Source organism: Oxyura jamaicensis, chromosome 3 (assembly GCF_011077185.1).
Source record: "Oxyura jamaicensis isolate SHBP4307 breed ruddy duck chromosome 3, BPBGC_Ojam_1.0, whole genome shotgun sequence".
Taxonomy (NCBI): Eukaryota; Metazoa; Chordata; class Aves; order Anseriformes; family Anatidae; genus Oxyura; species Oxyura jamaicensis.
Window position 1 is genome coordinate 34,049,405 of NC_048895.1, and position 12,432 is coordinate 34,061,836.

A 12,432-nucleotide genomic window follows, 5' to 3' on the forward strand; every position below is an offset into this window, starting at 1 on the left:
AGAGTAATAATTTCATACTCTTTAAACAGCATGGATTTGATTTCCATCCCTCGTCTGTGATGTCATGGCAGTAACTCTTGTTATGCTTTTTGTCTTGAAGACAATGAGAAGATAATTAGCTCCCACTTCCTTCTTTGAGGTGTCCCATTGTAAGTCTGCGCAGATAAGGTATTTCAGAATGGAGCCATTTCCCCTGCTTACAACAGGTATCCTCACTGAAGTGTGTGACCAGCCAAATACTTCCCAGATTATGCTACATGATGCATGAGTTGTTGGGCTTTGTTTCCAGGAATAGCGTGCAGCCCAGCAGTCCTAGGGAGGATCTGCTGGAAGACAAAGTTGTGCTCGCTTCTCTTCAGCACATGGTTTAAAAATATGTATATATAAGATGAGGGTTTGGCAATTCAAATAATGCAATTAGGATTATACAGAAGGGGTTCCAGTAACAAGCGTAACTTTAAATTGATTAATATGATCCTGATATGTGCGTGGCATTTACTTTCTTTTATGCTGTGAATCATTGGGAATGAGGCCTCCCAATCAAACCTTGTTGTGAGATGGGGTCCTTGAGTGAGCCAAATAGAAGGGCAATTCTTTAACACAGATAATGAGCAGCAGTGTTAATCTAGGTAGGTGTGGGGTCAGATCCTTAAATAACCTATGGTGGCGTAACTTCACTGGATTTAAAAGTTGAATACAAAAGGGCTGCACAGCTCTGCTATGAGGGAACCTGAGTTTTGACCTCAGGTAAAGGCACAGTGCTGTGGGAAGCATGACCATAAATAGTCCATCAAATAACGTATAATATGCGTGTAGAAAGAACGGGATAGGTGTTTGGATGGAGGTGCTCAGGAAACAAAAGCCTGTTATTACAGGGAGGTGATCTGTACTCTGCTCTGGTGAGGCCGCACCTCAAGTGCTGTGTTCAGCTTTGGGCTCCTCACTATGAGAAGGACATTGAGGTGTTGGAGTGTGTCCAGAGAAGGGCTACGAAGCCGGAGAAGGGCCTGGAGCACAAGTCCTGTGAGGAGCGGCTGAGGGAGCTGGGGGTATTTGGTCTGGAGAAGAGGAGGCTCAGGGGAGACCTTATTGCTCTCTGCAACCACCTGAAAGGAAGGTGTGGGGAGCTGGGGGTCGGCCTCTTCTCACAGGTAACTAGTGATAGGACTAGAGGGAATGGCCTGGAACGGGTTGCCCAGGGAGGTGGTGGAGTCACCGTCCCTGGGGGTGTTCAAGGCAAGGTTGGACGTGGTGCTTAGGGATGTGGCTTAGTGGGTGACACTGGTGGTAGGGTGATGGTTGGACCAGATGATCTTGCATGTCTTTTCCAACCTTAATGATTCTGTGATTGGATCCCCAGGTCTGCTGGGAGCTATCAAAGCTGCTGACCTGTGCTGCACTTAGGATAGGTAGGCAGAAAAGCATGCACCAGCTCCCAGGTGAGGGTCCCAACTGTTCTTTGGTCCTGATTTGTATCAGTAAGCACCAGCCTACATTAGGCAGCTCTAGGTTAAGTAGCAGGCACGGAATTTCAAAGTGAGGACAATTGGACAATAGGGGAATTGGACAAATGGAAATTTAAGAGTGAGTGCAAAATACACATCACACAAAGGGAAAAAATGACTCATCTGATACCCTAATTGCACCATAAACAGGAGCTTGTCACTGTTCTGCCCGTTTCATTTTCATATATACATATATATATGTGTGTGCTTTTCTCATCCCAGGAACAAAAAGAGGATTTATGTACTTTTTTTCTGGGAATCCTCAGGATTGTATTTTTAGTGAATGTGCTTTTCCTACCAACTGTGGTTCATACCAGCATGTTTCTGCCTTTTCCTGTCTTTCCTCTATATAAGAACTTTGTGCTGCATGCAAATTTGGAGGCAGCTTGTTGCATTATGCCTTTAGCTTTCCAAGCAGAAACTGCACGCCAGTGAAATCATTTTAAAACCATCTTGAGGGCAAAGATGTGTGCTTACAGACAGATTTCAAAGATTATATTTCAGAAGAGGTCCTTGCTGGTTTAGCATACATATATTGTTAGTCACTGATTTCTAGTTAACATGCTGGGGAAAAATGCATTTGATTGTAAAGGATTACATGTGTAACCTTCTGCTGAAATGTACCAAAAAATAAAACTTCTACGCTTAACAAAAACATTAAAGTTGCATACAGATACAGAACTGTGATTCAAGATGCAAACCTTCAGATGAACTGAGTTGGAGACATTTTTGTAAAGAAAATAGCTATCAGATTGCCTGCAGTGAGTAACATGATTATGAAATGGAAGTGAAATAATCTCCCCTTTAACTAGGCAAGATTCTAAAGATACTCTAGGTAGAATCTCCAGATTTTATCAGTTACATCTCCAAAAATTAAAATAGTGTATTATATTACTGACACTTCAGCACTGTAGAGAATTTAGCTGGAAAATATTTTTTTACTCATTTTGCTTTGGATGTCCTTTCTTTTGTTACTTTAGAATTTAATTAAAACTTCCTTTGGAGAGAGGAAATTGTGCTACTTAGAGGATTTCAGAAAGTGAAGCCACTTTTTCTGTAACTGAGGCACACAGAAGTGCAAAGGATACTAGGTAAATCCTATGTTTTGCAGTGAAGTTCACTGTTGAACAAGCTGAGTGAAGCTGGTCATATATTACATTGCAGTATCAAGTAAGTTCACTTTATAGAATGATTGTGTCAATGCTTATATTGCATACTTAATTCTGAGTTACTTGTGAGGGGCATCCTGGCATGTCTGATAGGTGGTGTTGAAGGGATCACTATGAAATTATTAATCAATTGCAACATGATTATTTATTTAATTATTTTTGCTTTATTAAAGTTGCTTATTTGCTTCTTTTTTTTTCTTTCTTTTTTTTTTCCTCATCTGATAATAGAAAAATTAACTACATCTCTTGCCATTGCCGTCTGATTTTATTTTCAGGTCACTTTCTTGTAGACTCAAATGCAGTATTTAAGCATGAATAAGCAGAACAATTGGAAGTATCTGTTGGTAGTGTCTTGGCAAAACCAGCCCTCTGGAATCCTAGTTTTTCAGTCTTTTTGCCTTGGAATGTCTCTATTCATTATCTTAGGTGCTTAAAAATGTGTGTATCTAACATCCATAGTCTTCTGGATCTCTAGTAACGTGACTAGTTCTCCCATTTGTATTTTGAGACTGTTCAGCATTGTTGGTTTTGCTTTTGGAAATAATGTTATTGTCCTGAGGTATCTTTAAGATGTAGACACACGCTTTGACACTACTGTATATTCTTGTAATTCTGTTGGTTCTAGCGTAGTTGTATCTTTAAATTACTACTTAAACAGTGAAAAGTTGAGAATCCTTTGTAGTCAGGTGAAATCTATCAGTAGAGCATCAACCTGAGGAATAATGGGGCCTGTTTGTCTGCACTGATTTTTACCAACTGAGGCTCTGATCTTTTTTCTACCCTTTTCATTTATTGCAGAAAATTGGGTCTGTGCATGTTCATTTTTAATATTTACGGAAAATTTTGTGGAGGTATTTTAATTGTGGTAGCCAATATGAAATAATGGACTGTTGTAAATCTTATTAGTAGGAAGGTCATTATGTTGTGAAAGGATGGCACATAATTCTACAGCCAACTGTCGCTTTCTCTCTTTCTCGTTGAACCCACTCTCCCTCAGCTTTGTCCATCCCAACCTACTACAGCTCTGAACTTCTCAGGGCAGATGGACCATTCAGTTTCTATGGCCATTCTAGGCCAAGTCCTTCAAGTTTCTGTTCAGTGTCAAAAGTGGTGATATTCTTATGCTCCACATCCCTGCACTCAAGAAACTCAGTATTTATTCTGTCCCTTCAGAAACTTCAGTCACGGAAACAAACAGTGGAAGATATGGTCATTGTGAGCAGAGGTAGCCAGTAGTACCTGAGAAGATGAGCTTGTCTGAAGATGCTTAAGATAGCTGTTCGTTCATTATGCAACACTTCCCTGGAACTGTACAAGCTCTCTTCTCCCCATTCCAGCACAAACATACCGAAGTGTTTGGTCCTGGGAACAGAAGGCTTTCAGGGTTATGAATACAGACTGTGGACAGCTCTGATACACAAGACTTCTCCTGTACAGCACAGAATATTTTAGTGAAGAGTAGGAGCCAAATTACAGTATGCCTCTAAGCAGGAGGAATATGGAAAGATAAGAGATGCACTTTCTGCAGTGTAACTAACTACACAGTAATATAACAATAATATACGATGGGGAATGCTTTTAAGAAAGGAATGTAAAAATAAAGGTTTTACGATGACCATGTTCATGTCCTTGGCAGAATGCCTTTTCCATACTGAGGCAGTTTTTACAAAAGAAATTCACTGCCCTCCTCTCCACCCTGCTGACTCGGTGGAATTTCCCTCCAAGTTAATGTCTACAATTTCTACAGCTCTCTTCAGTTATCAGGATGCCACTAAGAACAGTATCTGATGATTTCTCTTGCTGCTTCAGGTAGAAGGCAGCACACTGCAAGCGCTAGTATTGAAATAAAATCATGTTGAACTCAGATGACCGATTAGGCTTTTTGGAACAGGCTGCTCAAGAGCTTAATATTTGCTAAAATGTTTTCAGATTGTGTATGGAATGTAAGCCTGTTTCAGAGCAAGTTCAGTACTGAAAATAAGAATCATTTTCCAGTTGTGCCATTATGCACACCGTTAATCTGGGATTATATTGATAGTCCCATCAAAATGGAACATACTTCAGACATGAGGAAAATTTCAGAAATCAGCAGATGTTTAGCCTTCCTGTAGTGTCAAGGATTTGCTAGTACGTGGTTGGGGAGCTTGTTCCTCATGAGCTGGCAGAGCAATGGAGGAAGCACAGAAAAGGGAAAAAAATGCTGATATTAACTGCGGGTGGGTGTTGTGAGTCCCCGGGTTTTCAGGCATGGTTCTTGTCCTTCAAGGTGATTTAACTTGTACGTGCTGTCAAAAGTCCTCAGAGTTGCCTTCCTCACCAGAATTGTGAGGAACAGGCTTGCAAGGCCTACATCTCAATATACGTTATGTATCTGAAGGAGAAATAAGGGAGCTCCGATTATTCTTTCATGGAGAGAATTCAAAGCAATTCCTTGCCTTCTAGTGCAGCACAGAGGAGATCAAAGGAAAGGATCTACCTTTCCTTGGAGTAAGCATGTGTTGCGCAGTAAACAAGCAGACTCAATGGTCATAAGGATGCTATATTTTTTTTTTCAGTAATTCATATTCATGCTTTATTTGTGTTATGCTGCTCTGAATGTTACTGCTTTCTTGAAGAAAACATCAAACAATGGATTGGTGAGCTTTTTAACATGAATCTAAATCTTTCCATGTGGTGAACATAGTAAATGCCGTGTCATTAGATAAAGGAAACTGCATATGCAGCTTTTGTCATTCATAAAACAATCAAAAATTTTGTATTTATTTTGGATAATAATTATTTTGAAATACAGTATATAATACCCATCAAGGTAGTGTTCTTTAATAATTAAAATATGGTAAATCTTTTTTCTTACAGAAGTTTTGATGTTGGGCTCCATCGCTTTCTGGTCAGGTAAGCTCATGTTTATTTTGAATTGCAATTCCATATCAAAAAGCGTTTCTGTTGTTAGTGTAGAAAGCCATCTGAACTTGATACTGCTTGATACTTTCTGTGGCGAGATCACCTTTTATATTTCAGAAACTTTTACTATTTGGATTGGACTCTTAAGGAACCTCTTCAGGAGTCATTCAGGAAATCCTTCATTCAGGAAATTTCAGCAGAGGTGTTCCAGTCATTCTGAGGAAGTATATTTGTATTTGTATATTTTTCCTTCATCTTTTTTTTTTTTTTTTTTTTTTTTTTTAACTGGAGAAAAGCAAACATTTTTCTAAGTATTTTTTCCACAGCAAACTCAAGCACCTTCATATTTTTTTAATAAGGCCTTGGATTTTATAGACAATTGTGACTCCATGGAGGAGAGTTTTGTTTTCCTCAATAGAAAACTTGATAGATTGGATGCAGGGGCTGGACTGTACTCTGAAGATGAATAAGCAGTAATTGTTGTGTGTTTTGTTCACTGACATTGGGAGGAATATCATGATTAAAGCAGGGCATTTCAAGAAGAAAAGGGAGGTTAATGCATTTGAATGTTACACTGAGGAACTGTTTTTGCTGTTTGGAGTTCTTTTGTGTGAGCAAAGTCTCAGGTGTCCACTAAAAATGTGTTTGCATTCATTCTCAATAACATACCTATCTACTTATATTTACAAAGAAATGCAGTATGTATTGTAAAAGATGGAAAAGTTTGCTATCGTCTTAAGGCCCTCAGAGAACTCTTTGTCAATTATTTCACCTCACTAAATCGTTGCCCCTCTCACAACTGAGCAATACCCATCTGTGAAGGCTTTTACCTTGGAAGAACTAACCCGGAATTAAGACATACAGTGAAACAGAACATGCTGATTGTCCCTCCATAAAGACCAGGTGAACTTAGGCTTCCCTTGATCTAGCCTTGCTACTTGAGCTCATTCTGTTAGGCTCCTGTGTTGTATATCCTGGATAAATGCTCTCTGTGAAGCTTTCACAGGTATGAGTCCTTGCAGCCTCAAGGCAGGGATTTGCAGCACTGGTTCACAGACTCTTGGAGCTCTTAAGGGGGGTGGTTGTTCCTGGTTGCTTTTCACCACTCTGGTCACACACTCAAAGCGTGCTTTTTTGTTTTGTTTTGTTTTGTTTTGTTTTTGTTTTCAGTACCCTGCTAATTGCCCTTGACTCTAGCTTATACAGGGAGCATACAGCTCCAGACAGAAGAACAAATGCCTACAAGCATTTCTCTGCCTTAGGTTCAGCATTACTCCTGAGTGTTCTTGCTGCTGATGGCATCTAATGGCATCTAAGATACCCCTTTCAGATTCAGTTTCACCTCTAGATTATCGACTCCATGTCAAAATCTGGGAAAAAAACAGTAATTCTGTATCTGTACAAGGTCTGGGTACCACTCAAACAGTAATACAAAGGGCATGCCTTGATGGGAAAAATGCTGGGTAGTTTCCTATTGACCACCATGCTTTTGTGGTTTAAATGAAATACAAAAAAAAAAAAAAAAAAAAAGATATGAGATCACACCAATAAAGTCTTTGTCACAGAGAATGAAGTCTGAATTACGGTTGTACAGGCAACCTCCCCTGTCCTGACATCACATAACCTTTGAGCTGTAGATCTTAAGTTATTTTACATATTTCTTCACTTGTAACACAGAAACATTTCATACAGCTCTCTGCACTGAAGCTGTAGTGTCAGTATCACTAAAGAAGTCTACATTTCAATATGTAGATACAGCTTTTACTACTCAGTGTATTTAAGTTCTGGTATCCATTCTATAAAACTAGTCACATCTATATTTTGATCAGATTTTTTTAATCATATAAGAAATGTTTAGAACTATGCTGTACGTGTATGTATTTAGAAATATGTTGTACAGGGAATACTCTGCACAGCAAGGTCTCCTGGGAAAGCAGGTAACTTCTTAACCAAGAATGGAATCATAGTAAGCACCAATGTACTAACTCTGAGCCACTGGTAATGCTCCTGCCACAGAATATAAGATGATAATACTTATATACTGTGTTGTTTTACATCCTCTGGAGATGAAGTATTGGAGTTATATGCTCATATAATCTCTGGACAGCAAGTACTGAATTTGATTGAGTTGAATGTCATCTGTTTGACTAATACGTCCTTTTTTCAAAGCCCACTGTGTGTCCAGTGCAGTGTGTTACTCTCACTTAGAGGCAGTTTTAGTAATACTTCATTCTCAGTCTGTTACCTCCCCCTGTTATTAACCTGGGAAGTCCTCAGACATCTTCCTCTGTAACTGTACTGTTAAGGAGGAAATACTGTTCCCCTCTGTTATAGCAGTATGAATTTTGCTTGGGTTTCCTTTATTAGAAAAGAAAAGGAAGCCATTGTTTAGTAGATGACTTTTGGACTAGGGTACAGGAGACTTGGTATTACTTTTGTCTCTGCCACGGTGCCATGTGACCTTTAGACAGTTATTGCCTTCATTATTTTTGTCTATTTAACTGGTCTCTGCTCCCAAGAACTTGCATATTTTCTCTTGTGTTCATATAGTAGCTGTCATGAGAAGTCCTTTTCACAGTTTGGGCTGCTGTGTGTGAAATAATAACAAAAAGCAGAATTGTAGAAGTGTAGAAAATCTATGAATTGTGTACTGTTTGAAACAAGGATCCTGAAAATTCATGGGGGAAAGATCAACAATTTAATGATGAAAACTTTCATGATGAAAACTGTTTTTATACTACCCATTAAGTTGTAATACCATACTTGAAGATCATTTTCCTACTGTTTTCACATGGTGATATAGAAAAAGTAATTGTTGCCTCTTCTTTTAGGTTCAGCAGAATTATTAATCAGTGTTATTCAAATCACTGCACAGACAATATTTTTTTCATCATCAGTATAGGGAAAAAAAGGCAAAGTCCTATGTTTTATAAATCTAGGCATTCTTGTTATGGAGCAGTGGGTGATTTATCAGAGTTTGGAATGCAAAGAAGTAGCCTTTGGAGTAGCAATTTAAAGGGGAAAGAACAAGAAAGGCTGCATGGTTCTGTTGCCTCACAGAAGCCATTTCATCCAGTGCTGAGACTAGGGCATTAGATGAAATAAAATCTTGAATGTATGAGAATATTTACTGTCTTAATGCCAAACAGTCCTTCCTTTAGGGCAAGGCTGATGAGGGCAGTGAAGAAGAATGACAGTTCCTGGAGGCATGATCCTTTTGAAAGATCTCCCCACTTTCAGCGCTGCTGAGACTTTGAAAAAATGTGAATCATTCATTGTAGTACAGATGTGGCTTTGAAAAGAGCTGCAGGACCACATACCTATAACATCACCCAGATGTGCCCATCTGTTAGTAGTGCTCACAGCTGCCCCTGTGCTTTGCGATAACTTCAGCTTATTGAGAGTTGCAGGTTATATAGGTTTTGCTTATTTCTGGCCACAAATGTTCTGCAAATTCAAAACTTCAAAACCCATCCTCTTTTCTAGTTTTTCTCAGATGAAACAAGGCATAGTTTGGGTTCTAGGATCAAATGTTAATATATGTTTTGCCACATCTATAGATTTTAGTTTCAACTGGGACACCTGCATGCAAGGGCAGTGTGGTTCCATGGAGAAAGAGGGATTGCTTCTACATATGGCACTCTCATGGAAAAAGCAGATAGCAAGGAAAGGTCTGTTCATCAGCTGGCTCATCTGCTGTTCTATTTCTTCTTCGAATCCCACAGGACTCTACATGTCTCCATGCAACTCAAAAGGATAACAGAGCTATTACTCTGTTAGTGAACTATTTGATAACTGGATTGTTCAGTACATTAAAACAAAATTTTTTGTCCTTTTTATGCTACTCTGTCCAGAGAGGTACCTCTAAAATCAGTTCCTGTGAAGTCAAGCTTTTTCTGAAGTGCTCCAAAAGACAATTCTTTAGTGAGATGTCAAGAAGTTGCTCCCTAAGTGTAACCCCATGATGTGACTACACAATGTGTTGAGTCACTGAAGTCCTCAACAATATTCAAGCTATCCCAAGCTTAAGACAGCTATATCCCTACTGTTCAGAGAGAGAGAGAGAGAGAGAGAGAGAAAACAACAACAACAACAACAACAACAAAAAAACTTCTTGCTGTCAGTATTTTGTCTGTTTAGAAATAATAATAAAAATACAAATCTGAACTTTCCCCTTCTAACACAACTAGGTCTTGGAAAGTCAACATCTGATTGCAGCAGTCCCTTTTGCTTTGTATTGCATCCCTTCCCTAATTCCATTCCGTGGTGATTCTGGGCTCCATCATCTAGATGCAGATGTTCTGCTGGGGGGTGACAAGGGGTGTAGCCTAAAAGATTGCCCTTTTCTGAGAGCCAAATACAAATGCTGATGCTATACAGTCTCTGGTGCTGCTTTGAACATGTCTGCCTATAAAATACTATTGATTGTCTAATATACTGTAGCTGGGCTAGACAGCACAGTATTAAAGAGATTCTACTTGTCTTGAAACAGGATCAATAGAGGCATTTGGATAACTGCCTCTGACTTTGTGGGATTTTACACCTAATGACTTCAAAGATACATTCTTTCTCTGTTTTTCTGTTTCAGTGCATCTGCTTTGTCAAAAAAGCTTGGCTTCTCAGTTCACTCTGTCCTGGTCATGTAGCCATACTTACTGGGTGAACAACAGTGTATGCTCAAACCGTCTTATGGAGCAAGCCAAATTATGTACTTGAGAACAAAATCTTGAGTGTGGCTCTGTGGGTTGTTCACTCCACAGACGCTTAGCAATAGGTGGTATGGATAAGATCACAACAACTTTGTCTTCTTGATCCCTATCCACTCCCCTAATATTGCCTCAGTAGCTTTCACCATCAGCACTTCCCTTCTGTCTTTTCAGGCCATGCTTTTGGTCTGCATGTAGCCTTAGTCTTTTGCCTTTAAAAAATGGCCACAGAACAGCCCTCACCTTCACTCAGACACCTTGAAGAAAAACTAACAGATTATAATACTCCTTGAGACTACAGTGTGGTGCCCTAAAAGGTGGTGTTGTCTTTTTGTTGTTGTTGTTTTGTGTGTGTGTGTGTGTGTGTGTGTGTTACCCATTGTATGTCCCTGTCTTGTTCTTCTCGCTTGGACCAGTACTGGCACAAAGGTGCTCTAGTGATTAAGCAGCACCATATGTAAATGAAAGAAAACAAAATCTAATCACCAAAGCAGCACAAAACCTAATGTTCAGGGGAAAATCTGCCAAAGAGGCAAGTGGCATGCTGCATTATTCTGCCTTCATCTACTGATATGTTTCCTGAGAAACAATGCAGTGATGCTGGTACTTAGTTTGTCATGTGCAGGTGGGATTACTGTGCCTAAGATAAATGCAACTGCAGTGCTGTTATTCTCCTCTGCATCCTTTCTGCCTTTAAACCAAGCAAGGGCTAGTAGGGCATGAGGTTATCACAACTGTTCACCAGTTTTGTCTGCCTTGAATCACTGTGCTCTTCTGGAGAAGTGCAGATAAAAAAGCCAGTGGAAGTTGCATAAGCAGCATTTTCGGTTGAGGGTGTCTGGCTGTGAAACAAGCTTCTAGAGGAGATCAGACTAACACACAAACTGCTGTTTCCAAGTTACACAGGAAAAAAACATCCTTTTGGACAAGAAACCCCTTTGTAACAATACTTCCTTAGCCAGGGAGCTAAGAAAAATAAAAGGGGCTTCTTGTTGTCTTTCGTACAGCCTGTGATATAGATACGATGTACTGGAGAAAGCCTTTGAAGAGAGACTTGAAATTGTGAGGTTAATTTGGCACATTCAAAAATCGGCAAGATAGTCTTGTTGATAATAAAAGCAATTTATCTAGTAATGAGTAGATGCAATTGAATGGTTTTGTGTCTAATTTATAAGTAGTTTTAATGCTTAAGTGTGTATTACTGTGAAGAGGTAGTGGTATTAGCTTTGGAGTTTTTTCTTGTTTAAATTTACGTTCAATGTGTGACCTTAGGGGTTCTGCAGAACTCATTTGGAAGTTCTAAAATACAAAACAGAACAGCAATCAATTTAACCTCAGAGACTCCTGCATGGAGGAATGGAAATCTTTAGCTCTTTTATAAAATACTGCGGATATATCGAGCCACATCGCAGAATCCTGTGAGCTCTGCTTTCATACGTGCTGGAGGTTTTGCAGTTCAGAAGGTCCAGTTGTGTTGCTGGTGAAATCGGTGATAATGCTGAAGTGACATAAAAATAAAAAGAATAATAATAGAAAAGAGCAGTGCCTGGAAGCTTCTAAAAAGTGTTCAACAACAAGATCTAGCCTTACAGCCCTTAAAATCCAGAGCTAAGCTCCTGTGGGTTGCAGTGGGAGGCTCTTTGGATGTTCTGTTGTGTGCGTACCAGACCTAAGTATGAACTGCAGAAACAACTACGATGTATAAAATCAGCTGAGGCACTTTGCTTAGAGTGGGACAGAGTCCAAAAACCTTAAGGTTGTCCAAAAAAAAAAAAAAAAAAAAAAAAACAAACAAACAAACAAACAAAAATGATCAGAGAATAATGAAAAATGATGTCAAATTGCTTCAGAACATTCAGAACAACTGCAGTCTCTCAAATGCCTTCTCAGAATTAAGTCTTTTCTTAAAATAGAGAAAACAATCTGTTGTTTCATAATAAATTAGCATTGAGCATGTTGCAAAAATAAGGCTGGGTTTTGTATAAACAAAATGGAATCTTTATGTAAATGTTATGTAAATGTGACATTTAACTTAAACTGTTAGAGTGGGGAAGTCGGGATTAACAAGGTACAGATCTCGTCGTGTTTATGTGTTGCAACTGTGAATTAAAACAGTTTGTTATTTTTGTTGCAGGGCATTTCAGTTCCTAT

General features: G+C 39.1%; 1 protein-coding gene across 1 annotated transcript in view; it reads left to right on the top strand.

Annotated features, from left to right (window-relative positions):
• HHAT (hedgehog acyltransferase) overlaps positions 1–12,432 on the top strand; it is a 166,689-nt gene that overhangs the window by 38,712 nt on the left and 115,545 nt on the right. The window contains exon 8 of the mRNA XM_035322159.1: positions 5,531–5,566. Coding sequence (XP_035178050.1) covers positions 5,531–5,566 — 36 coding nt within the window. The remainder of the gene's footprint in view (positions 1–5,530; positions 5,567–12,432) is intronic.